This window comes from Canis lupus, chromosome 12 (assembly GCF_048164855.1).
Source record: "Canis lupus baileyi chromosome 12, mCanLup2.hap1, whole genome shotgun sequence".
In the NCBI taxonomy this organism is placed as follows: domain Eukaryota; kingdom Metazoa; phylum Chordata; class Mammalia; order Carnivora; family Canidae; genus Canis; species Canis lupus.
The window spans coordinates 7,173,845-7,201,809 of NC_132849.1; the positions used below are offsets into that span (position 1 = coordinate 7,173,845).

At 39.1% G+C, this 27,965-nt stretch overlaps 1 protein-coding gene across 8 annotated transcripts in view; it reads right to left on the bottom strand.

The window, feature by feature from the left end:
* CHD1L (chromodomain helicase DNA binding protein 1 like) overlaps positions 1 to 27,965 on the bottom strand; it is an 82,496-nt gene that overhangs the window by 1,495 nt on the left and 53,036 nt on the right. For 6 of the 8 annotated variants that reach the window (XM_072769489.1, XM_072769486.1, XM_072769487.1 and 3 more), the window contains 10 exons: positions 25,720 to 25,830; positions 22,880 to 22,994; positions 22,206 to 22,359; positions 19,972 to 20,137; positions 16,046 to 16,194; positions 14,878 to 15,041; positions 14,121 to 14,326; positions 12,973 to 13,071; positions 2,808 to 2,878; positions 719 to 833 (listed from right to left, as the gene is read on the bottom strand). In XM_072769489.1, coding sequence (XP_072625590.1) covers positions 719 to 833; positions 2,808 to 2,878; positions 12,973 to 13,071; positions 14,121 to 14,326; positions 14,878 to 15,041; positions 16,046 to 16,194; positions 19,972 to 20,137; positions 22,206 to 22,359; positions 22,880 to 22,994; positions 25,720 to 25,830 — 1,350 coding nt within the window. Of the gene's footprint in view, positions 1 to 718; positions 834 to 2,807; positions 2,937 to 12,972; positions 13,072 to 14,120; positions 14,327 to 14,877; positions 15,042 to 16,045; positions 16,195 to 19,971; positions 20,138 to 22,205; positions 22,360 to 22,879; positions 22,995 to 25,719; positions 25,831 to 27,965 lie in introns of all 8 variants that reach the window. The other 2 variants (XR_012004090.1, XM_072769492.1) reach the window with 2 other exon arrangements.

Below are 27,965 nucleotides of genomic sequence, written 5' to 3' on the forward strand. Positions count from 1 at the left end.
GGTGGGACCATAATATGAAAAATTAAGTAATTCTATTAAACACAAAAGACTTACAGGCTCTGGAAGTAAGAAGGTACAATGAACATAGAATATGATCAATGTTGGAGATAAAAAGATTTTTAAGAGGGGGAGGGGGAGAGGGAGAATCTTAAGCAGGATCCACGCTCAGTGTGGAGCCGGACTCAGGGCTCAATCTCATAAACCTGAGATCATGACCTGAGCTGAAATCAAGAGTCGGACACTAATGGATTGACCCACGCAGGTGCCCCATAATAAACAGATTTTTTAACAAGTCAGTCAGTTCAACAAACTCTGAGACACAATGGAAATAAAACTTCACTCTGACTTTTGGCAGAAAACTATCTGGTAATGTGAACAGTGTGTGGCTATCCAAGAGGGGATGGGATAGGATAAACAGCATTCCTCAATTACATCTAACCAGATTACTACATCTCTGGTCTTCTGCTTCCTCATCTTTAAAATCATGATACAACTACCCCAGTGCAGGGAGATAGTCCACAGAGATAAACAAAAGTGACCTGGGAAGGAAAAGAGGCTAAGATGATGTGGTGGTTACTTGTGTGGTCTCTTATATGGGGGCTTACCTTTATCATATATATAGAATGAGGTTTTAACATTTCTCACCTCCCTTTAAAAATCCTATCACATGCCTGGAAACGGAAACGCATCTACTCCTGAGCACAGATGAAAAGCTTACCTTTCTTTTTCTTTGCTGCTAAATAGATCTTCTTCAGGCCCTCTTCTAGGGCTGCCATCTTAATGCCAGACAGGACATTGGAGCGATCACGGTGCTGAGCCACAATCAAGGCCAACTAGGAGGACAACCAACACATGGTTGACAATGACATGAGAAGGCTGCACTGTTAACAAAGTGACCTGCCCATAGAGGGGGGCTTTGTCTCCATTGTCTTTGTTTTTTTTTTTTTTTTTTGTCTCCATCATCTTTGAATGCTCTGCCCTCAACAACCATGTCCTACCAGATTCATGACTTAATTTTCCATCATCATTGTTTTATTTTGTAGTAACTTTATACACATGCATTTCTTCTTCTTTTTAAGATATGCTAAAACCAGTGTTCAAAATATGCTGTCTTTCCTAAGTACTCTCAACAGTAGAGAAAGAATTTTTCAGGCTTAGAAGCAGAAAGGACTTTACAGGTTCCTGTATACAGCCCTCTGGCTGATGCTCAAGTCAGCTCCCAACCCTCATTCCATCTCTGTTCAAGTAATTCCCACCTGTCCTAAGTGGGGGAGACTGGACAAAGTGTCAAGGGAATGTCTGGGACTGACATCTCTACCATCCTATCACAACCGGTTGTAAATAGTTTTGAGTCACTTGAGCATTTATGCCATAACCATTGTGTTGTTCTTTTTTTTTTTTTTTTTTTTTTTTTTTTTTTTTTTTAGCATTTTAGAAATGACTGAAAAAAATGACTGAATAGGCAGAAGCCACTTTGTGGTCAAACACACAAGTCACCAAACTCAAGATATATATATGTCCCTTTCAGCCTGGTTTCTAAATTTCTTTTCTCAGTAAGATTTGGCTTTAAATTGAATACGAAGAAAAAAAAATAATTGAATACGAATTCAAGCCCTTGAGAAAGCCAGGTTAAGTGTGGTTAGTAAAACATCTTACAGGAATTATAAGAGGACTGGTAAAGTAAGAGACACTTAAGATGGAAAAGGTGAAACTTTTTTTTTTTTTTTTTTTGAAGAAAAAAGGGTGAGCAGGGGGAGGGGCAGAGGGAGAGGGAAAAAGAATCTCAAGCAGGCTCCATGCTCAGCACAGAGTCCTGTTGTAGGGCTCAATCTCAGGACCCTGAGATCATCACTTGAGCCAAAATCAAGCTAAATGCTTAACCAACTGAGTCACCTAGGTGCCTCAAAGGAGAATCTTAATACAGGTAGAGGAAATACAGATCGGCTCCTCCCCTCTGCTTATGGCTAGCTACTAAACAATCTTTTACACAATTTTTCACATAATAAATGAGGAAATGCTTGGAGTTTTGAGTCATGTTTTCTTATTCAATGTTTCCTGAGCATTTCCCATGAGCTGGTACTGTGTGAGGTATTAAGGATAAAATGACAAAATGAGTCCACACTCTTCAGGAGGAGACTGCCTTAGGTCAACGCAGGGAACAAGCCAAGTTAGGGGACAATGTTAAAGCAACTATGATGGACAAAAGCAAGGGGGATGGAGAGAGTGTGGTGGAGTGTGAAGCCCAACCTGCTTGTTATGGGTTGAATTGTGTCCTCTCAAATTCGTATGTTGAAGCCCTAAGCCTCACTACTTTAGAAGTGACTGTATGTGGAGATTGGGCCCTCAAAGAAAGCAAGTAAGCTAAAATGAGGCCCCTAGGGTGATGCCTAATCCAGTCTAACTGCTGTGCTTACAGAAAGAAATATGGATATACACTGAGACACCAAGGATATATACATTGAGACACCAGGGATGTGCACACACAGAGGAAAGACCAAGTGAAGACACAGACAGCAGGCGACCACCCCTAAGCCAAGGAGAGAGACAATAGAGGAAACTAGCCCTGTTGGCACCTTAATCTTGGACCAGTAGCCTCCAGAACTAAAGAAATTAATTTGTTTTCTAAGCCACCTAGTTGGTAGTGTTTTATAACAAACTATAGAAATGATCCCTGAAAGTACAGTCTTGGGGTGTTTTGTTAGAGTAGCCCCTGCGACTACTACACTGACAGGCCCACATGAACAGAAGTTTCAAGGAGATGATGTAAGCCAAAATTTAGTTTTGATAAGAGACTTTTTTTTACTTACCAGATCTTGTCCTTTGTTCCTTGACTCTTTATCATCAACAGGAAATAAAAGGACACCTCCCAAATTCAAGTCTGAGGTAAAGTAAAGGAGCAACAGACAGAATGTGAGGTTCGCTCCGGAACGAAACCCCTGACAAAAAAAAAAAAAAAAAGAAACCCCTGACAAGGGGCTCTGGTGAATGCCCCTGACTCCTTTCCTTTTCCAGCCAATCAGGTTGCAATCTCACCTTTTCTCATTCTCTTAACTCCAGTCACTGCCTTATAATCACAGTGGATCATATGATCCATTCCTGAGGGTTGTTTTTGCTCAAAAACATTTTTTTTTAATGTTTTATTCTGGTAAAATACACCTAACATAAAATTTACCATCTTAACCATTTTTAAGCGCACAGTGCAATAGTGTCAAGTACCTTCATGCTGCTATGCTATCCATCTCCACAGTGCTCTTCACCATGCCAAACTGACACTCTATATTCAGTAAACATCATCTCCCCATCTCCCCTGCAACCACCACTCTTTCTACCTCTGAATCAGACTACTGTAGTTACTTCATCTATGTGAAATCACATAATACTTGTTCTTTTGTGACTGGCTTATTTTACTTGGCATAATGTCCCCAGGATTCATCCACGTTGTTGCATGTGTCAGTTTCCTCGTTTCCAAGGCTGAATAATAGCTCACTGTATGAATATATACCGCACTGTTTATCTATTCATCCATTAGACACTTAGGTTGCTTCCACCTTTAGGCCGTTGTGTGTAATAATGCAACATGTGTGTACAAATATCTGTTTGAGTCTCTGCCTGCAGTTCTTATAAGAGGGACTGCTGGATCATATGGTAATTTTATTCTTGATTTTTTTCAGGAAACACCATACTGTTTTCTATAGCGGTTGCATCATTTTACATTCCTACCATCAGTGCAAGTGTTCTAATTTCTCCACATCCTGATAATACTTGTTACTGTATTTTTTTTTAATTGAGAGGTAACTGACATATAACATTGTGTAAGTTTAAGGTGTACAACATACTGATTTTACTATGCTGCAGTACAATTGCCATAATACTTGTTATTGTGTATTTTTTTCATTGTAACTGACATATAACATAGTGTAAGTTTAAGGTGTACAACATACTGATTTCACGCACTTATGCTGCAGTACAATTGCCACTGTAGCATTAGGTAGTATTTCAATCACATCCGATAATTGTCACTCCTAGTGGTAGGAACAATTAAGACCTAGTCTCTTAGCAATTTTAAGGTTTGCAATAAAGTTCTGCTGTCTGTAGTCCCTGCACTGTGTATTAGAACGCTAGGACTTACTTATCTACTAAGTACAAGAATGTACCCTTAAACATCATCTCTACCATTTCCACCAACCCCAGCCTCAGGTAACTACCATTTCATTCTGGTTTGTTTTTTTGTTGTTTGTTTTGTTTTGTTTTAGATTCCACATATAAGGGACGTGTGTGTGTGTCCATATCTTCTTCCATTTTTGTTGTCAGGCACCCAAGTTGTTTCCATACCTGGACTATTGTGAATAATGCAGAAATCAACATTGGAGTGCAGTTATCTCTTAGATAACCTGTTTTTTCTCTTCCTTTGAATAAATACTCAAAAGTAAGATTATTGGATCATAGGATAGCTCTAACTGTAATTTTTAAAGGAATCTCTATATTGTTTTTCCACAATGCACCAGTTTGCATTCCCACAGATCCTGAATGATGGTTTCCTTTTCTCCATAATCTCATCAATACTTATTATCTCTTGTCTTCTTGATGACAGACATTGACGGGTGTGAGATGATATTTCATTGTAGTTTTGATTTGCATTTCCCTGATGATTACTGATGTTGAACATCTTTTCATGTCCCAGTTGGCCATCTGCACTTTTTCTGGAAAAATATCTATTCAGTTCCTCTGTTCACTTTTTAATCAGATTGGTTTTTTTGTTTTGTTTTCTGTTGAGTTGTCGGGAGTTCTTTATAAAATTTGAATAGTAACCCTTTACCCAATGTGTGGTTTTCAAATATTCTCTTTCTGTAGGTTGCCTTTCCATTTTGTTAGGTTTTTGTTGTTGCTGTTGTTCTTTTGGTGTCTTCCCCCCCAAAAATTACTGCCAGGGCCAATTTCAAAGAGCTTCTTCCCTAAGTTTTCTTCTAGGAGTTTCATGGTATCAGTTCTTATGTTTAAGTGTCTGATCTATTTTGAGGTAATTTTTGTGAGTGGAATAAGGTAAGGGTCCAATTTCATTTTCCTGCAGGTGGTAATCCAGGTTTCTCAACATCATTTGCTGAAAAGACTATTTTCCCTATTGGATGTTCTTGGCTCCTTTATCAAATATTAGCTGGCACTGTATGTAGAGGTTTAACTCTGGTGTCTGTATTCTGTTCTGTTGGTCTATGTGTCCATTTTTATGTTGGTACCATATTTGTAGTATAGTTTGAAATTGGGAAGTGTGATGCCACTTGCTTTGTTCTTTCTAATGACTGCTTTGGCTATTCAAGGTCTTTTGTGGTTTCATTCAAATTTTAGTATTTATTCTATTGCTGTCAAAAATGCCACTGGAATTTTGATAGGAAATGTATTAAATCCAGAGATGACTTTGGGTAAAATGAGCATTTTAATGATACTATCTCTTCTGATCGTGAAATATCTTTCAATTGTTTGTATCTTCTTAAAATCCTTTAAACAAAGTCTTGTATTTTTCATTATCTAGATCTTTACTTCCTTGGTTAAATTTATTCTTTGGTATTTTATTGTGTCTGATGTTACTGTGAGTGGATAGTTTTCCTTATTTCTTTTTCAGATGTTTCATTGTTAGTACACAGAGAAGGAACTGATTTCTGTGTGTTGATTTTCTTTCTTTCTTTCTTCTTTCTTTCTTTCTTTCTCTTTCTTTCTTTCTTTCTCTTTCTTCCTTCCTTCCTTCCTTCCTTTTGTGTGTGTTGATTTTCAATCCTGCCACTTTACTGAATTGACTGATTACATCCACTAGTTCTTTTTCCAATTGATTAAATCCAACATATTGGGAATTTGGGACTTTTAATATATAAGATCACATCATCTGCAAACCATGACAATTTTAATTTTTCTTTTCTGATTTGGATGTTTTTTAAGAAGTTGTCTTGCTTGATTGTTGTAGCTAGGACTGCTGGTATTATGTTAAATAAGAATGGAGAGAAGAGGCAGGCACCTCTGTCTTATTCCTGATTTTAGAGGAAAAGCTTTTGATTTTTCTCTGTTGAATACAATGTTAACTGTGGATATCATATATGGCTTTTATTATGCTGATGTATGTTCTTCTTTTATTCTATTGAGGATTTCCATCATGAAAGGATGTTGTACTTTGTCAAATGCTTTTACTGCATCTATTGAGAGGTTCGGTGATTTTTGCCTTTCATTCCACTAATGTACTGTATCACATTTGATTTGCATATGATGAACTATCCCTGCATCCCAGTGAGAAATCCCACTTAGTCATGGTGTGTAAATCCTTTTAATGAGTTCTTAAATATGGTTTGCTAGTATTTTTTTTTTTTTTTGAGAATTTTTGCAACAACATTCTTCAGGATATTGGTCTATAGTGTTCTTTCCCTATACTGTTCTTACTTGGCTTTGGTATCAGGGTAATACTGGCCTCACAGAATAGTCTGGAAGTGTTCCCTCCTCTTCAATTTTTTGGGAAGAGTTTGAGAAGGGTTGGCAATAATTCTTCTTAAAATGTTTGGTAGAATTCATACATGAAGGCATCTGGCACTTTAAAACCTGAGTCAATCTCCTCACTCATTATCAATCTGCTCAGACTTTATATCTCTTTCTGCTTCAGTCTTAGTAGGTTGTGTGTCTATGAAATTTATCCATTTCTTCTACATTATCTAATTTGTAGGTATAAAATTGTTCATAATAGTGACTTAGGATTTTAAACGTTTTTCTGCAGTGTCAGCTATAATTTCTCCTCTTTCATTTCTGATTTTGAGTTTTCTTTTTAATGGGTCTTGCTAAAAGTCTGTCGATTTCATCTTCTAATTTGTGTTAATAAAACCATAAAACTACAAACAAAACAAAACAAAACAAAACAAAAAAAGCTCTTAGAGTCACTGATCTTTTCTATTGATTTTCTGGTCTCTAATTTTATTTATGTCAGATCTGATCTTTATTTCCTTCCTTCTGCTAACTTTGGACTTAATTTGTTCTTCTTTTTCTAGTTTCTTGAGGTATAAACGTGGGTTATTTGAAATATCATTTAATATGCATATATTGCTATTAACTTCCCTACCAGAAGTGCTTTTGAAGCATCCATCACTGCTTGGTATGCTGTGTTTCCATTTGCTTTGAGATATTCTTTGGTTTGCCTTTTGATTTCTTCAACTCAATGGTTGTTCAGGAGTGTGGTATTTAGTTTCCATATATTTGTAGATATTCTAACTTTCCTCATTAAAGATCTCTAGTTTCATACCATTGTGGTTGGAAAAGATACTTGGTATGATTTCAGTCTTATTTTGCTATGATTTGTTCTGTGCTCTATCATATGATGCATTCTTAAAAAATGTTCCATGTATACTTGAGAAAAATGTGTATTCTGTTGCCATTGGATGAAATTTTCTATAAATGTCTATTAAGTCAGTTTGATGTAATATTTGGTACAAATCTATCATTTCCTTGATGCTTTACTCTGGATAATCTGTGCATTGCTGAAAGTGATATATTAAAGTCTCCTATTGGGACGCCTGGGTGGCTTAGTAGTTAAGCATCTGCCTTCGGCTCAGGGTGTGATCTTGGAGTCCCAGGATTGAGTCCAACATCAAGCTCCCTGCAAGGAGCCTGCTTCTCCCTCTGTTTATGTCTCTGCCTCTCTCTTTCTGTGTCTCTCATGAATCAATAAATAAAATCTAAAAAAAAAAAAAGTCCTATTGTTTGTTGTCTGTTTCTTCCTTCATAGTTGTCTTCCTTCATAGTTGTTAATATTTAATATATTTAGATGCTCTGATGTTAGGTGCATATATACTACTGTTACACCTTCTTGATGGATTAATCCCTTCATCATCATGTAATGACCTTACTTGTCTCTTGTTACCATTTTGTTTTAAAGTCTACTTTGTCTGATACAAGGATAGCTATTCCCACTTTCTTTGGTTCCTACTCACATGGAATTATCTTTCTCCATCCCTTCACTTTGTGTTTTTAAGGCTCAAGTTGATCTCTTGTAGGCAGCAGATAGCTGTGTCCTGTTTTTTGTTAGCTTTTTTCCATCAGCCACTCTGTGCCTTTTGCTTGATGAATTTAATCTACTCACATTTAGAGTAGTTAATTTACAGAAGTCCTTACTAATGCCACAGTATTCGCTGTTTTCTAGTGGCTCTGTATTCCCATTTTTTCTTTTTCCCCTCTGTTTCTGCCTACCTTCATAAACTGGTTATTTTCTGTGGTGGTATAGTCTATTTCCCCTTTGTCTCATGGATCTGCTCTAGGTTTTTGCTATGTTGTTACCATAAAACATCTTACAGATAAAACAGGCCATCTTATCTGACAGTAACTTATATTCAATCGCCTATTAAGACTCTCCTTTTATCCTTTTTTACCTCTTTTTATGTTGCATATTAACAATTTATAGTACCTATGGTTCTTTTTACTGCTCTTTTCCTTTAACCTTTATACTACAGATGAGTGGTTAAAGCATCATCCTAATAGAGGTTACAGTTACCTAATTCCATCTATTTTTCATTTTTACTAATGTGTTGTGTACTTCCATGTTTTCATGCTATGGATTAGTATTTTTCATTTCAGCTTGAAGAACTCCTTTCAGCATCTTGTAGGGCAAGTCTAGTGGTGGTGAACTCCCTGAGCTTTTGTCTGGGATATCTTATCTGCAAGATAACTTGGCCAGATACTTGGTTGGTGGTCTTTATCTTTAGCACTGAATATGTCATTCCACTCCCTTCTGGCCTGTAGTTTCTGCTGAGAAATCTGCTGATAGCCTAATGAGGGTCCTTTGTAGGTTATGTTCTTCTCCCCCCTACTCACCCTCCCAGCTTCATTTAAGATTCTCTATCATTGATTTTTCAGTTTCATTATAATGTGTCTTGGAGAAGATCTTTCTGCATTGAGATAATGGGATGACCTATCAGCTTTGTGGACTTATATGTCCAAGTCTTTCCTCAGTTTTGGTAAGTTCTCGGCTATCATTTCTTTAAATAAACTCTGCCCCTGAGGGGCCCCTGGGTGGCTCAGTGGTTGAGCATCTGCCCTTGGCTCAGGTAGTGATCCCAGGATTCTGGGATCAAGTTCTACATCAGGCTCCCCATGGGGAACCTGCTTTTCTCTCTGCCTGTCTATGCCTCTCTCTCTCTCTCTCTCTGTTTCTCATGAATAAGTAAATAAAATCTCTACAAAATCAAACAAAAAAATTAAATCTGCCCCCAAGTCCCTCTCTTCCCTTTATGGAAAACTGCTTATTCTGATATTTCTCTTACTCTGATAGTTGTCTTTTTGATCCAATCCCATAGCTCATGTACTTTCTTTGCTCTTTTTTAATCTCTATTCTTTCATCTCTTCTGTGTTATTTCAAAATTCCTATCCTATAAGTCATGTATTCTTTCTTCCATCTGGCCTACCCTGCTACAGCTGCTCTCTATTGTATTCTTCATCCCATTCATCAAATTCTTCAGCTCCAGAATTTGTCTGGTTCTGTTTTACAGTCTCAATCTCTTCGGAATAGAACTCATTTTGTTCATATGGTTTATTTCTGATTTCAATGAATTGCCTTTGAGTTTTCTTGTAAGTCTTTGAGTTTATTCATAACTGCTTTTCTGAATTCTTTATCAGTTAGACTGCAGTATTCTGTGCCTTTGAGCTTGGTTGCTGGAGAACTGTCATTTTGTTTCTGTGATGCCAAATTTCCTTGATTTTTCACATTTTTCGTGTTATGCACTGCTGCTTTTGCATTTGAAGTAGCAGATACCTCCTTAACTCTGTGCTCACTACTTTCAGCAGGTAGTTTTATCTTCTGTAGTATTGTTACTATCTAAGTTATTCCTTGTGCATGAGGTATACCTGCTCCACTCTTCTTGCTCTCTTGGGACCAAATTTTTAAGTCTTTGTGTCAGCTCTTGTTACAATTCACCAGGTTGGCTATTGGAAATAGCATTCTAGAAGAAGCATTCTAGAAGGTTTGAGGTTTTATTCTTTGACCAATGACCATGGCCTATTCTAGGTGTGCTCCCTGTCCACCAGAGCTTGTCTCACAGACACATTTGGGAGCCTGCACAAAGAGCTGGCAGCAGAGTCAGGAAGAGTGGGTTTAGCCTAGGTGTTTTGGGGGAGCCTGTAGACCCAGGAAGGAAATTCCTGAGTGTAGCATTCCCAGAGACTTGTGGGTGAGCTTCCTGTTGTACACAATCCCTCTGATGCCATTCGAAATTCTGATCTGCCTCCTCCCAGTCACAGAGCTCCCACCTTAGTACTCTGAGTGCTTGTAGAGAAAAATGGGTTTCTTCAGCTGTGTTCCATCTAACTGGGACAGCAGGAGCTCACACCACTTTCCTTTCCCTCCATAGGGGAGATCACCTCCATTAAATACATCAGTCCATTCAGTGTTTCCTTGGGGGAAAGGCACCAGGAGAGTTTCTCTTACCACCTCCACTGCAACCAATTCCTATCTTTCTTTCGTTTTTTTCCTTCTCCAGTGGTATGCTGGAATCTTCCTACAGGAAGGCTGGATTTCTGCAAGTTCTGTCTCTTCCATGAGTAACCCCCTCCCCCCCACCTCCGCCCCATCAGCACTCATCTGATTTTTGCCTGACATGGGCAGGAGGGGTCTAGGCAACTGTGCTGTTTCCACAGCCTGTAGGAAGGTTTGTCTGTCTCTTCTGGGTGGCAGCGCCTTTGGAGTAAGGTGCTAGGTCCCCAAAGACCTACCAATATGCTTTTGTTTGTGTATGGATGTCTAATTTATTGATTAAAAGAGGGAATAAAAGGAGGAACATTGCTTATGTCATCTTCTTCATTTCTGAATTTTTATGATCTCCCAATTCAATGTCCCCTACATATTACCTACAGAGTACTCCTGCAGGCATTGGAGAGTGAATGCAAACTAGAGGCATCTGGGGATGTGAAGGGAAGAGCATTATGAACTTTAAATTTCTTCAGAAGTCTTAGCTTTGTTTTTAAGCACTCAAACATTGTACTCTACTATATCTGTATCTATCTGTACATTTTCCTAACTCATCCAAATCAAATCAAATTAATGCTCTAGAAAAATGTGCTAAAATAATTCTATGGCTTTATGTACTTCGGTTTGAACCCCAATCTTTTAAGTCATTCTAAAGAGTCTACTGGCTCTGTTAGGCCAAGTATCTCCCAAATGACTAACCATTATCCACTAGATAAGATCCTGCTTAGAATGGCATCTCCCTGAAAAAGCCATATGCAACCTTCTATAATGTGGTCCAAATCCTTCTCTTTAAAATCAAACTCTCAGGGTGCTTGGTGGCTCAGTGGTTGAGTGTCTGCCTTTGGCTCAGGTTGTGATCCAAGGGTCCTGGGATCAAGTCCCATGTTGGGTTCCCCACAGGGAGCCTGCTTCTCCCTCCACCTATATCTCTCATGAGTATATAAATAAAACCTTTTTAAAAAAATCAAATTCTCCTCTCTTTGTCAGCCTCAACCCCCTCCTCTGGCCTGCCTGGCCTACACACCATTCCCTAAACACATTCACCATGTAACTGCCTGGGTCATTCAATACCCTGTACTGGGAATGACAGGAGTTGCGGGAATATCAAAAAGTATGAGACATAGTCAGGGGTCTTTTTCCATTTCTCTCCACCCACTTAAATTCAACCTATCTTTCCAGGCCCAAGATTACTTTCACTATCTCCACAAAGCACTCCCTGGTAATTCTAGCCCACATTTTCATCTACCCTAATTCAGTTCTTCTTCAGAAAAAGAACGTACCCTCTCAACCCTGTTTTGTCATTGACACTTACACCTTAACTCTGCAATGTAGGTTTAATCTTCACAGTCTCCTCTCCAAGGTCATGCAAATCCAAAGGCCTTTTCTCAGTTCTCACCCTCACTTGGTGCCTGACAATGCAGACCTTCCTGACATCCTCTCCTCTTTCATTCTCAAGGTTCTCTTAGTTGACAATTCCTTCTGTCTCCTCTTCTTGTTGCTTCTCTTAAGTGGAGGTTTTTTCCATGCTTTGTTCTCTGGCCTCTCATTTTCCCATCCTGCTTCCTTCACAGTTTCAGACAAGGATCCAAACAAGCATTCCTCAGTCTTGATGTCTAGCTCTGATCTGTCCTGAATTCTCTGCTTTCCCACTGCCCAATCAATATCTAGATCTCAGTTATTTTAACCTATTAAATCTTCTGTCAGTGAGCTATTTTAGTAGAAAGAGTATTCCTTCTAGGTCCTTATATCCCTTTCTACCCTAGAGAACTAGGCAGAAGAATTAGGGAAAACCAATCTGAGGAATCTGAAGGGCTCTTCTCTATTGAACAAACTCCCTTGGCCTCTCAAGTCCCCAGGAAATAATGACAATAGTAATTTTACTCCTTTTGCTACTTTGTGATTTTTCCACATAAAAGGTACCCTTTCTCCTTCTCCATGCCAAAGGAGACTTCCAAGTTCCTCTGGCCCCAAACATCTTTACTTCTGTCTCTAAGAAGTGCTGTATCTCAGCGTATACTAACCTCATAAGACAACCTCTTCCTCTTCAACATTCAACCTGAGCTCTTGTTAGCACTTTCATGGTGGGTCTGATTTCTCTCCTACAGGTCTGACATTTTTTGGAAATATTCCCTTATGTAGATGGGGTGAGTTGGTCATAGTGGAGGTAAACAATGAAATGCTCTTCATGCCAATACTTGAACACGCACACAGGGATTGACATTATCAAAACACCTGTATATCCACTCTCCTCATTATAGTCCCATGACGTAGGTAGAACAAGTACTATTCACAAATTACAAATGAGGAAACAGGTACAGGGAGAGTAAGAGACTGCCTCAAAGTCACAAAACTAGTTTAATGATGATAAAACTAGCTAATGAGACTCCAAACTAGCTCTCTTAACTCTTTAATGTTTCATAACCCATGTGATACCTATCCTGTGTTCTCTCTTCGTTTATTCCATTCCTACCCCTTTTCTCTGCTTTGATTCTTACCTTTCATTTTCCCAGCTAGCTCATATATTCTTCTTGGCTCAGCAGACCGTGTTTCCAAAGCTGTGAATAAACCACCTCTGCCCCAGCGACCAGAATCATCTGATAGAAAACAACAACAAAAAACATCCAAATTCCAGTTCACAATTCAAAAACACAAAAAGTATGCCAACTAGATTTGTAGGAGAATGGTTTTTCAAAGGGAAGAAACACCTATGTGGCCTCCCAGGAATACCACGGGTTAGACTTCTCAAATATGTTTAGGTTTTATGGAATACACCTTGCTATCATAATAGGAAAGATGGAAAGCAGTTGTAACATAACAACAACTAAAGCATTGGTAATACAATAGCATACAACTCCCATTTTACAGGTAAGGAAGAAAAAATGTTAAATGACTTATTTGAGCTGCTACTAACATAGCTGGTTAGTACCTTCTATTTACAGTCATTCAATCATCCTACAAATATTTGTTAGCATGTATTATGTGTCAGACACTGTTCTAGGAACTAGTGTTACAACAGTGGATTAAAAAAAAATCCTGCTCCCATCAAGTTTATTTTCCAGTGCAATGAGACAATAATAGAAACAAACACATACATAATATGTATGTGGTGATACATGTAATAAAGTAAAATAAGGTAGGAAAAAGGGTAGAGAATAATAGAAGCATGGGGGTGGGGTCTGTTTTATGTGAGGCACTTAGGGGAGATCGGAGATGCAGACATTTAAACAATACTTATTGTGGCTCTCTGTGGAAAGAGGATCCAGGCAGAGGAAGTAAAAAGTGCAAAGATCACAGAAGTGGGGGGAACATGCTTGGAGTTTTACTTTTTCTCAAAAGATGTCTCTTCCCCCTTCTTAAACACCTTGTGCAGAGAACAGGAAATTATCCAACTGTACCAATAAAGAAACCTGAGGCCCAGGAGATTAGGCTATGCAACCAGTTAAAGGAGAGCACCAAGAGTCAAATCTATGTTGCTGGATTCTAAAACGTGCCCCCTTTTGACCGCAGGACTGCACTGGACCCATAATCACCCCTTGGTCAGGCCCCATAACCACCCCTTGGTCAGGCTTCTGCCTCCTCCTCCCCAGTTCTTAGCACCATAAAGAACAAGGCACCCATCCTGGGCCGGTACGACTTCTCCTACCTACGCAGTGCACGATGACAGCATCCTCTGCCCCAGCCTGTGGGTGGGTGACATCACCTCTAACATACTTGATGGCAGTTGAATCTGGATCTTCATAATCCAGCTGGGCAGAACTCTCATCTTCCTGGTCCTCTAGATCCTCTGGTTCGCTCTCCTCGGAAGGCAGGCAGAAGGACTGGTAATTGTTGGATTCCCACCACACCATCCTTCAACAGGCCAGAGAGAAAAGGAAATTAACCTGGCCTATCACAATTTCCCTCAGAGCATACTCCATCCTGCTATTCACAAACACCAAGTGCCCAGTGGAAATGCAATTAGATAGTCACCCTGATTGCAGTATTCTGCTCATTTGTAAATCAACAAGAAGTCTTACTGACTAGCCTAGTTGCCTCCTGACTATACTTCAATAAAGAGCAGCCACCAAATGTCCCTTTTTTTTTTTGGATGTCCCTGTTTTTAAGAACAAGATTAAGGTACTTTCAAGTGAACTACTCTTTGTCAGACAGCTACAATAAAATCTTAACATCTTCTCACTTCAACTGAATAAGTCTTTCTACCTTAGGCACTCAGGACATTTTGCAAAAGTACATTGTTAGGGTTAAAGTTCAATCTTTAAAAAAAAATATTCTATTATCAGAAGGAGCTACCAGTTTTATAAAAATTTACTGCAATTTTAAAGTGTTCAACTGCAGATTAAGTGTATCCTTAAAACATGACCCTCACCAGCTTTTTTATAATATCATTGAATAATACATACTTTTTCTCGTGTTCCACCTTTTCCTTTTTCCTCTTTTTCTCCTCCATTAGTCTCTTTCTCTTAGCTGCTGCTTCTTGTCTCTTCTTCCTTCTATCCTCCAGTTCCTCTGGGCTCAAAATCCGCTTCCTTTTGGTAGATTCCTCTGAAAGGCCTGGGAGGAGAACCTGGAAGAACAAGATCTATAACTGGGAAGTTGGAGGCTGCATATCCCTTCATGAGCTCCATTCATCTCCTAGAACACATTCTGTGTAGACAGCAACACGCTTAATATTTCACAAAACTGCATCTCCATACCCCTTTGTATGGTGGGAAGTGGTGGCAAGACACTTCGATTTACTGTTCACATTACACATCTCATTGGCCCTGTGACCAGGATAGTGCTCTAAACTTAACCAAAGCACATGGTTGTTATAGCAGTACATCATTTGATTAATTTCAATAGCAATCAGGTACTTCAGAAAAGTAACCTTTTTTTATAAAAAGCATACCCTACAAGAGGCCATTTTAGGTTTAATCATTTTTATTTTTTTTTATAAGATTTTATTTATTTGAGAGCAAGAGACAGAGCATGAGCAGGGGGTAGGGGTAGGGGGCAGAAGGAGGGGAAGAAGCAGACTCTCCGCTGAACATGGAGCCAGATGCGGGGCTTGATCCCAGGATCCTGGGACCATGAACTGAGCCAAAGGTAGATGCTTAACCAACTGAGCCACACAGGTGCCCGGATTTAACTATTTTTAAAGGAAATCCTCCTATAATGTATTATATAATTCTTTCTCAAACAGTATTTCAACATCACGATTTATCTTAATAATAGCTAGCATTTAATGAGCACATACTAAGTGCCAAATACCAAGGACATTACATATATTGTTCATGACTGTTACCCTCTCTTAGTGGCATAGGGATAAATTATTGGAAGCATTTTGGTGATCTCTTCTGGGATGGCTAAGATGGACAGGGCTGCTTTCACCTGCATTAAATGGTAAAATACACTCTTCTTGTTAATGTTATTTATGGTAACTTTTACATAGGTTCTATACTAGAGTAAATTATATTTCAACAAATATTTACATACTTATTTCTCAATAAATTACTCCCATCATCATTTTTTTATTCTCGAAGGGTGTGAATTTGGGAGAATTTATTCTTTTACATGAGTAGTCCTTACATTGCCTTTATTTCGGAGTAACCGGCCCTCTTGAGTAGTTTTCTCCAAAAAGGTCTTTTGAAGGTTCACCAGTTGTTCAAATGATTCTCTGTCTTCTTTACTAGGCTCCTTGGAATAATCTTTACCTTCAAATAAGTACATATGGTTTTCTAAGAACATAAAACACAAAAGAGAAATGTCAGATACTAGAGAAAAATTGATTAATTCTATTCAAAGCAATAACCAGGGCAACTAAGAGAACAGCTTGTATTCTAAATGGGCTAAGACTAGCTTGTGATGAAGGTACTGATTTTGGATCCCACTAACAGTGACAGGTAGGGATCTCACACATTTACTATTTAAAGGAGAGGACATGGCTAATGCCCTCTGGTCTATCTCTAGTTGGTCTGCAAGTTTCTGCTGGATACCTCCTCCCTGTTGAATCCTGGGATCACACTCATCACTAATTCCACACCACTCTTCAGCATAGATCTCATTGATAATAAGATCACTTAATAAAAGATAACCAAGAACATAATTTTTTTATTCTGCACATACTTAATACTTAACTCTTTCCCCTCTTTTCTATAATATAAAAGGAACAAGTGGGAAATCAGTGAGAAAATAGAGAATCACAAAAATAATCCCTTTTATTCTTTTCAGATTTCATGAAGTAACTTTATGAGCCTCCCCACAATCCTGGTATAAGTAACTCTGCTGAAGAAAGGGAGAAATGAGGCTCAGACAAGGATTAAGGGACTCCCTGGTTCTTAGTGCTAATAAATGAAGAAGGCAAGATTTTGACTCAAAAGCCAGCATGCTCTTTTCAGTGCATTACTGTTGTTTATAGAAGAATGGAGAGTGAACAGGCCAGCAAATACTAATTATAGTAATAACAATAATGAAATAGTGTAATCTTGACAGTATTTTATGCTATCAGAACACTTTCACATCTATTATCACATTTGATTTTTCAACTACTTAAAAGAGTAAAGCTACATTAACAGCACCATTTTACAGATGAGGACACAGAGGCCAAAAGGTTGGGTGATGTGCCAAGATCATGAATCACTGATATGGAGAAGTCATGACAAGCCAAGATCAGCAACCAGAGAGGTGAGATAATGATTCTAAAGTGAAGCATATTTAATAGCACATATTACCAAAGAATGTATTTTCACAGCATTATGAAATCAGCTTTAAGTATGTTTTCTTTGGAGAGTATGAAAGCAAAACATTTCATTCTCAAGAGATCAATTGCTTCACACTTATACCCAAATCCAACCAGCTGTAATTCTAATTGGCATTTGCTAATTAAATCAGCAGGGGGCTTTCAATGAGGTGCTCTATCAACAAGTGGAAAAAAAAAGAGCTGGGAAGTGTCAAATATGATCAACATATGTAGCTTCATATTGCATGCAATTCTCAACTTATAAACATGCTTTTTAAAAAAAACCCTGCCATTCCAGATAAAGCAACCCTATTTTTTTATTTGTTTTTAATTGGAATTGCTTTAACTAATGTCTTTCATATTCATTTATATTATTTTTAATCATACTCCCTGTTCTCATTCTGCAGCCAAGAGGAGGCTGGAGACCATAGGCCTAGACCTTCATCTATGTCCTGCTAGGAGAACCATCTACCACAGAATGAACATGTACTCACTGATCAAAGACAAGATTCCAAATTTTAATACAAGTAGGAAATCTTTTCTGGCAGCTGCACTGACTAAGGAATAAAATTATATTTCTGGAAAACAGCAAAATTTTATTTTGTCCTAGTAACATTAGGAAAATAAGCTGAAATTAATCCAGATGAGTGCAGAAATAGGTGCAAGCTTCAGTATTTCATGTAATCCAAGTATAACTTTAAAACACAGTCACATGGATCCATTTAGAGACCTAAAACCACTAAATGGCAGTAAAGGGATTTTGAAAAGATATGAGACAATAGTGGATGGAAAGTTCAATAACTCTTGGAAAATATAAAAAGTGGCTGAAGCAATGAGAAAGCACAAGCAAGGGGATTGGCAGAGGGAGGAGGAGACTTCCCACTGAGTAGGGAGCCCAATGCGGGGCTCAATCCCAGGACCCGGGATCATGACCTGAGCCAAAGGCAAATGCTTTAACCAACTGAGCCACCCAACTGCCCCTTTTAGAGCTTTGAAAAGCACCTGCTGCTTTCTCTCTCTCTCAAATAAGTAAATAAAATATTTAATAAAAAAAAAAAAAAGTGGGGCGCCTGGGTGGCTCAGTCAATTCAGTCAGTTAAGCATCTGTATTTGACTCAGGTCATGATCCTGAAATCCAGGGACAGAACCCAGCATCAGGCTCCCTGCTCAGCTGGGGGTCTGTTTCTCCCTCAGCTCCCTATCCCGCTTGTGCTCCGCTCTCTTTTGCTCTCTCTCAAATAAATAAAATCTTAAAAAAAAATAAAAATAAAAGTTATATTAAATGTCTCAAGAGAGGACATTATGAAAACGGGATGAGATTAAAACTAAGAAAGAGTACTCAAAGAGTAAAGATGGGATACTAATATTAAGAAATTTAAAAGCAAAATATGAGAAGAGTCCAAGATCTGTGTCCTATAGAATAATACTAGCTGCCTAGTAAATTCCAATCTCTCCATATACCCTATGAAACCACCCCTAATCCATGTCTACTATAAAACTAGGAGTTAGAGAACATTATAAACTTCCATTTGGAGGTAAATAGAGAAATAAACATCCAAGTGCCAACAGAGCCAGCTCCTAAGCACACACCAGAGTACAAAGTGAGGCAGAGACTAGCAGTGTTGGATGCAGACCCCAAAAATAGTGCCACACCCTACATGGGAAAATGATAAGGGCAAAACATCTCAGACTCAGTAGATCAGAACATGGGCTACTAAGGAATTGAAATGAAGGGACCAGAAAGTGCATGCAGCCAGCAATCTGGGAAGGCACTGCTTCTGGAGGAGAAAGAGACATCCCTTGGCAGTTCTGTGGCAAAAAAAAAAAAAGGAAGTGATTGAAATTGGCAGTTTTATGGCAAAAAAGGTAAGCAAGTGATGGAAATTGGGAATTCTAGAGAAACAAGAGAATCACAAAACTGAAGTCATGCCAACCCCATCCCCTACCAAAAAAGGAGGCATCATCTAGTAAAGAAACTACATATCTGCGTATCTGTGGAATAAGATACTCTTGAATTAAAAAGTCTAGAATAAGACTCTCAAACCTCACCCGGTCCACACTGAATCACTGCTGCCACAGGTGCAAGACAAATATAAGTAGAAGATAGCAAGGAATATCCTTACAAAAACTACTATGTGAAAAAACACCTCAAGTCAGAAATTCATGTACCCAGAGCTGAAATGGACAAAAAAGAACAAATGTTGACCAAATTCAGAAAAGATAAAATCATTTCATGGTTAAGTGTATTATATCACTTAAAAAAAAATTAGTGGCACCTACACCTTATGGGGGTATGGTGAAGGTAAAATGAAAAAACAGATATAGAACACATGATGCAGTACATACTTCTGATCAAGAACAGAATAAATGTTCAACCAGTGTTAACAACAATGTAAAAAAACCAAATCATTCTACTGTTCAGAAAAGCAAGCACTATGTGGAGGGTGCCATACTAAGGACAGTGGGATTTATGAATAAAGGAGAAGATACTTGCAACCAAGGCAGAAATAGTACAAATTAGAATCTTTGAGATACTACTACAAGTGTTAATATCATTGAGTGAGTTCAAAGTTCAGCTACAAATTGAGAATTTCCAGTCAGTCTAGGAAGAATTCTTAGACCAAGAATCTTAAAACAGCGTGCCTAAGATGAGAATAGGGCTGGGTAGGAAAAGATGCCCCAGGAAGCACTATCCAGGACTTTCTATGGGGACCAATCTCACTCAAGTCTAACTCAGGTGGCTGTGCCATTCGCTCTACCCTTACCCCCAACTTACTGCCTTCCTCCTGCTCCCTGACTCCTCCTTCTGTTGTTGCCAAGGCATCAGAGATCCACTGGCCATTTTTTGTTTCTCCCAGGATTCTCTCCAGGTCTATTTCATCCATGGTGCTCCCCTGAGACGATAGCAGTTTATCCAAACCAAATTTAAGTATCTCACTCAACTTGAATGGAGAAAACGAAAAAGTCCAGTTAGTTCTCATGAACCAAATATTGGGATGTCAGTGATTTGTTATGTAGCTTAATGACACAAGGCAAATTCCTTCTCTGTTGGTCAGCCATTCTTCTCTCCCCATGATGATACTGACAAGGCTATTTAGTAGGTGGATGGTGGCCAAGCAGAGAGGTGATAAATCAGTGATGCTGACTTTGACAATTCTCCATAACAACAAGAAAAATTAGTCAATTTTTTTCCTAAAGAATAGTAACATCCTGCATTAAATATAGCACTTCTCAGAATCTTTTTCATGGGCACTTCTAGCAGCCGCATCAGAGACTCAGTTAGCTTCTCTCCCATAGATAAACTTGGAAGAAGACGGCTATACTTGGTACTTTCCCTCTACTATTAACTGACTTATTTCCTTTGGTAACCTGGGTTCCTACCACAGCGCTCTATGGAAACACCTTTACAAAGGCAAGTTAACAACTGACAGCCAGACCTGAAGGCCATTTCTCAATTCTAATCTTCTTGGATATTCCTCTGGCACTGTACTATCCTGCTTCTCTTCCCTTATCTCAAATGTACCCTTAGCCTACTACCTGGGGACATAGGAACCACTCAAACAGTTCAAATAATTTCCCTGGCTTTAGCTTCCTACTTCCAGATTTGCAACTTCTTAAGCACTAACTCTTTGAGATTCCAAATCAAGGTAGACTCATATCTTGGCTTCTAGTTCCTATCTTATCCTTTTAGACTGGGTTAGTTATCTCTAGATGGCCTAGTATTTGTGAGCCAAACACTGGTGGGAACATAAACTGTTCCCAACACCGGCTGTTTAAGAGAGTTCTGTCAGACTTCTTGCCCAGCTCAAGGATACCAGAAGGTTACATTCTGGCTCTAACGTCTGTTTCTCACTTCTCCATCCAGACTGTACTAGTTATCTCTTTGGTTGCCAAAAACAAAGGTGACAACCCAATGCCCTTGTTTCAAATGAAAGCAGTCTGTTGTTTTAAAATAATCCAATAATAAAAGGTGTGGTTGTGGCTTTAAATCTAAGAGGTATAAGATTTTCAAGTCCTGAAAGAAGGAAGCAGGTTCATTACCCTAGAGAAAGGCAGATGTGAACACTTATTGAATGCTTATTGTGTACTAAGTATTGTCTGAAGTGCTTCTGACTATTTTAGTGAATATGATCCCCGGGACAAAATGGAAGAACTTAAGATATATTATGAGTTCTAATTTTAACGCAGGGGTTACTGTAGAATAACTCAAAGCCTTCTTCCAGAAGAGAAAATCTTCAAGTCATTGTTTGTTTCCTACCCAGTATTCCCTTCTTCAAGTAATTACCTCTATTCGTTCATCCATTTTTCCTAAAGCATAATTTTGAATTCTCATTTTCCCTCCTCTGACTATGAAGATTAGTGATCAAACGGTCTAGGGTTAAGATGAGGTATGGGGGTGGCCCCGGTGGCGCAGCGGTTTGGCACTGCCTACAGCCTGGGGTGTGATCCTGGAGACCCAGGATCGAGTCCCGCATCAGGCTCCCTGCATGGAGCCTGCTTCTCCCTGTCTGTGTCTCTGCCTCTCTCTCTCTCTCTGTGTCTATGAGTAAATAAATAAAATCTTAAAAAAAAAAAAAAAAAAAAAAAGATGAGGTATGGGATCCATAATCATTTATTATGCTTAGTTCTTTAGTTTATCTAATTTTTTTAAACAATCCTCTGAGGTAACTTCCAGTATTCTCATTTTTTGAGAAGCAGAGTACACCTGAGAGGTTTTAAGGTATCTGCTCAAAGCTACACAGCCACTAATTGACCAGGTGTGGATCTGAATCCAAGTGAGGGGGATCTAAAGCCCATCCTTGTTATTCCATATTCTGCTTAATATATCATGTTCATTTTTAGCTCCTTGCCTGCATGCAGTAGATACCATGGCAGATATGTTTGGCCAGGGAACAAATGTATGGTTGGGGAGAGTTGGTTGTTAATGCCAGTTCTTTGTGTTTACTTTCTCACCGACAACAAAGTACTGACAACATGACACATTCTTAAGGGGAACGCAATGTATTATACCTGGAGGTCAGCATCGGCTGCAGGTTTCTGGGCCCCCAGAGTAAAATGGCCTCCCTCTATGATTGCATTGGTAAGCTGCAGTTTGGAGGCTGCTTTCCTATAGACTATTTCCTCCACAGTGTCTCGGCCTATCAGCCGAATAACTTTAACAGACCTGTATGGAGTCAAAGGAGAGGAATCTGCTGTGAGGGTCTGCACGGGTGAGCACAAGGTTGATATCCCTAAAAGGAAACAACCCAAAATACCACATCCAGAGTACAACTGAAGGGAGACTGTACTATGTGGGCCTGAGCATTTGTTAGAGAGATCTGGCCTGACAAAAGCTTTCCAAGGGATTCAAGGAAGGGATGAGGAGAGGACCATAAATGGGTTTCTGATGGGAACAGAAGAAGAAAACCTCTGGTGGATCTCAATTGTCCTCTGGTCAAAGGGTAAGATTCATCTTTTTAGCGTAACTCTACAATTCTATAACTTCATTTTTAAACTAAATTAGATCTTAACTCAAGAAAAAGGAATTAAATAACTTCTAAGGGTTCCTCCTAGTCTTTTCAGTGTTTGTGCTTTTAGTGAAGCCAAGTCTGGTAGTGACAGGACTAGCTTCTTCATTTCCTTCCCACGCCAGAACTGCTGAGGAGCCCAGGATGTAGAATAAGGCTGGTGTTGCAATCTCTCACTTGTTCTGGCCAATCCGATGAGCCCTGGCTGCTGCCTGCAAGTCATTCTGAGGATTGAAATCACTGTCGACAAAAATAACGGTATCTGCAGCCGTTAAGTTCATGCCAACTCCTCCTGAAAACAATGCAAAAGGAACGTGATCAGCAGCATGCTGGCCAGAACCAGATAATAAAGACGCAAGGCTACAGTGGTATGATTGCTAAAATAAGATCCGTCAAGACAATTGGCGTCACCCTGCAAACTGACACCCCATCCCCAACTCCAGGACCTTGTGTGATTAACAGTGCTACCTGGGCTCATATTGCCCGACTTGGGAAAATTTAACTACCAAAAGTAACAGAATGAGAGGAGCAGGGGCAAGAAGCAAACATGCATGCTTAAATTAGTGCCAGGAAACAATTTTAAAAGGCTTGATGGGTTTTAGGATACTCTTTGTAAGAGGATGCATCCTCTTTCAAAAGAAAACAGCTTTAAATACGCAAGAGGTCTTCTGCTGTGGGCGCCATTAAGAGAGGAGTTAATATCCACCTCAGGTTACAACTAAGGTAGCAAGATCCCTGATACAAGCTAATGAGAACAGGGGATGACATTTATTTTACACTCCTAAGTAGAGCAGGAAACTACCTCCCTCTGACAGGAAAAAACTTTAGAAAGTCTTTTCTGTATCTGTTTCCATATTAATTAAAGAGAAGGTAACAAAACCAACCACAGGACAAGAACACTCCATGGGACAACTTTCTGATCCTTCTTCAGCGTTGTAGGAAAATGGCTAAGGAGGCTCTTTGGATGATGAGAATTAATTAAGAGAACCATGAAAGCAAATTACAGCCTTGTCTTTGATTAATGTGGAAACAAGTACAAAAGGGATTCCCTCTTGCCAGGGGTCGTTACAGCTCATTGCTGAAACAAGCGAGCCTGAAAGGGCTTGTTCCAAGAGCCTGAATTAAGAACTAACTTTTAAGATGGGCTACTGACTCTAGGCTGGCTCTCAAGACAAGTCAGGCAGGAACGTTCTAATTAAAGACTTTATATAAAATTAAACTTGGAATAAAGTGATAATAAAGACTGATTACTGAGACATGTTAAATTATACCTTATAATAATGCCAGCTACACTTGTGCTGTGCTTACTACATGCCAGGCACTGTTCTAAGCATTTTACATATTTCAACTCCTTTAATCCTCACAACAACCTTATGAGTAGTGTATTATTATTCTCATTTTATAGATAAAAACAGAGAACCCAAGGGACTTAGCAGAGATCGCACAGCTAGAAAGTGAAAGGGCCAGGAGTCAGTCCCACAATGTCTGTCTGGCTTCAGGGCCTTAGCTTTTATCCACTGCACGTTAATGATCTCTCAAGAACTTATTAACATGTGCTACATAAAAATTTTCATCTTCTTCTTGGGTTAATGTCATCTCAGTTCAGCTCTGCCTCATGGAGATGTAAGGTTTTACAAATAAGCCAGTCTCCATGCTTGTTTAGGACTTATCGTGAGCTATTACTGCCACCTGGTGGCAATATGCTTGCTTCAATCACAGAAATATTTGAAAGTTTGAGGAAAACCTGTTAAATAAATAATACGCTAATCTACAGCTAAACAGTGATGGCAAACATGACCATTAGTGCTTCAAAAAGGCTCACGTCCAGGAATATTTCAGTTCTTAAAAGATTACTCAGTATTGATTGGTTCTGAGTACTCGTCCTAATTTTAGACTTTTCAAACATAATGATACTCTGAATATGAAAATGATGAAATCAGTAACGCATAAATAGACCTGTTTTCCAACACTGAAGATACACTTGCCCTGATCCTTCCAGTGTCTCCTAAGACCATCGCTGAGACAACAGAGAACGTGAATAAACGGCTGATTCAGGGTGCAGTCTATAATGGAAGCAACTGAAGCCAAATACATGGGATTATACCTTTGTAATACAGAGATGAGACATACACAAGTGAAACAATCTCCTTATGGTCAAGATTCTACCTAACACATCTTTTATGCTCCCTTACGGTACGAGACACTTAATAAATACTAAGTAAGATGGAACTCTCTCTTTATAAAGATATTGATCTACCTTTAATAGAGGACACACATCCCTTTAGTGTTCCTGCATCTATTCCATCAAGATTTAGGTCTATAAAAAATAACATAATGAAACTAAGATTCTAAAAATGCAAAACTAATTTAAGGTTGACTTGCTCCATGACATAAGAATAGTTTCATCTCTAAGAACTGATTTCAAACGAATGAAGCATCTTTTAAAGCAGTCTTTAACAGGTAAAGCACTATAAATGTCACATAAAATATTTATGACTTAGCTCATAAAGATAGTGTTAAAAATAATTCTAAAGAGCTAGTAATTTCATTATAATCACAACTTCTTTTAAAAAAGAAATTTTAATTAAGCTTCTACAGCACTATTCCAGAACTACTGATGGAGGAGGGATAATTAGCAGACAGGTTGTTATCTCACTTCCCAAATTCACAGCTGGCAAGGAAAGTGTTCTTTACTGAATGTGAATAAAACTTTCCACAAAATTACAGACATCTTATAGGACAACCCCAGGTCAGTGGTCAAAGCAAATTAAAATTATTTTCCAACAACCCCTGATTTTAGCCGTACTTCTCTGAGCTGGCAGCTTAGATAACTTAGACAGGAAAGAACTCCATGCTAGGGGTTAACTTACAGCCACTCCCTCAATTCCCCTTTTTTTACGTTCCTAGGCAACAACCTCACCTTTCAGAGAATTAAGGGAAAACATACTAATTGTCGGGATGGAAAAGTACTGTGTCTCCCCTATTTGTCTGCTTTTGTCAATACATATGTGGCCTACCTGCCCTGGTACTCAGGAGAAAAACAAAAACAGGCTGCTGTCCAAAGTTCTTAATGGCCAGGTGTCTCTCTTCTCCTCTCACAGAACCATCCACACGCTCGTAGCTGTACCCTTCAAACAGAAAAAGAAAACAGAAATAGAAACTCTTTTCATGTATTCTTTGGGGAATAAAACATTGTCAGCTCAAAGCCAAATGCTAATTTTGTCCCTTTCTGTATATAGGTATGCCTCTACTTTAAGCAAATCCCATGGGAAAAATCTAAATTTAGGTGATATTTCATTGTCTTATGAAAGAACTCAACATAATATATCTCTCTGGATATTTTAAGTACATGCAGTTGAAGTACTTGGCATTTGTGGAGTTAATAGTCAATTCTGACTATCCCAACCCTGAAGCACATGTGAACCATGCTATGTAGTAGTTTCCAACTCTGCATGATAGAATTCTTACTTATGCAAGCAGTAAGACAAGCACTTGGGCGCTGGCAAGTGAGCCTGCCCAAAGGCCCAGCAGCTGCCTTTCAATGAAGCTTCTGGTTTTCCATCCATCACCAAGACCCGTTGGAGTCTGTTTGTGAATCTGGGGAATCTCAACATACCAATGGCATTTCCAGCAAGTGTCCAATGGACCAGGTATACTGTAGTACTTGGGGCATCAAGTGGCTCTGACAACCCTACTGCAAATTCATGTTTTTAAACAGTAAGGTCTGAAGCTGATACTCCCTCACCACTGATCTCAAGGTGAATCAGTGTTATGGCCTTACCCCATCATTCCACATACATTTTGTTATATATTAAACAGATTCCCCAGATAATAACTTACATTCCCTATTGTTTATATAGAAAAAACTTACCCTTAGTTGATATGTGCAATCTCTGTAATTTCATTTTTTCTACTGATCCTGAGAAAGTGCTCAACTGTCAAATGTCACAAGACACCAAAAGCTCTTTTTTTTTTTAATCAAACATTTTCAAAGACACTCAACATTTCTGTAACTCAGATTTTTTCCACTACCCATAATTTTAAATCACATTCACCAGTGGGAACATGTTTATTTCTGCCCATGTGTCTCTACCTGGCTGTCAATCCTTGTGTAACACACCTCTCCCCTTACTTTCAATCTTTCTTTGGTTCAGAATAATGTTCTTTCACTTCTTTCCTTTGTGACATACCCCCCACCCCAGATTACTCCTCACAGACCTACTAGACTGTTAAGTCTAAAAAAGGCTTAAGCAGAGGGAGGGGCAAGATGGTGGAAGAGCAGGGGTCCTCAACTCATCTGGTCCCACAAACTTACCCAGATAACTTTCAAAACATCCTGAACACCTACAAATTCAAACTGAGATTTTAAAGAGAGAACAGCTGGAATGCTACAGAGAAAAGTTTTAGCTTCTAACAAGGTAGGAAGGCAGGAAAAAAAAAAAAAGAATAAGGTGGGGGAGAGGAACTGTGACTAGCAGGGCTAAAGCCAAGTGGGGAAAGCCTCCATGGCAGGAAAGCCCAGCCCTGGAAAAGCAGTAACTCTAAAAACCTGCACTGGAGTTTTCCCTAAAGGAAAAGCACTCAGCAGGGAAATCGGGAGAATTGCAGAAGGGGCAGTGAAGCCCCAAGATTCCAGAGTCACTATAAGAGGAGTAAAGCTCACTGCAAACCATGAGCTTTGCAGATCCAGTATTGGTAAAGGGCTGGAGTGTCGTAGCCCTCCGGGGGCATTTGGGAAAAGCCCAAGCAGATCAGCGCACCTATGCCTGCCCCCAGGAGCATCTAGACCAATGCAGACTGCGAGACTACGGTTAGTTACTCCAGGGGAGCTCGATTCCAGAGCTGGAAATCTGGTCCCCACCATTTTCGAATTTCCTCTGTTTCACCTTGTGCCTGGGAGAGGCAGGACAACCAGGGAACAAAGGCCTCACAGGATGAACAGCTCATACTGAGTCCAGCACCTGTCCAGGGACAGGGCATCTCTGCAAAGGCACAGACACCTGAGAATCAGCACAGCAGACCCCTCCCCCAAGAACTATTGGAAGAACAAGGGAAGAGCAAGTTTACTGAACAAGCGGTGCTGGAAAGCTCCAGGACTGAGAGAAAATAGTATATAGAACTAGAGGGTCCTTTTATTTTTTTTCCATTATGACTTGTTTTTATATCCGACTAAAAATGTCCAATATTTTTTCTTTTACCACCTTCACTACAATATATTACCACCTCTTCATTTTTTTTTTAAAGATTTTATTTATTTATTCAT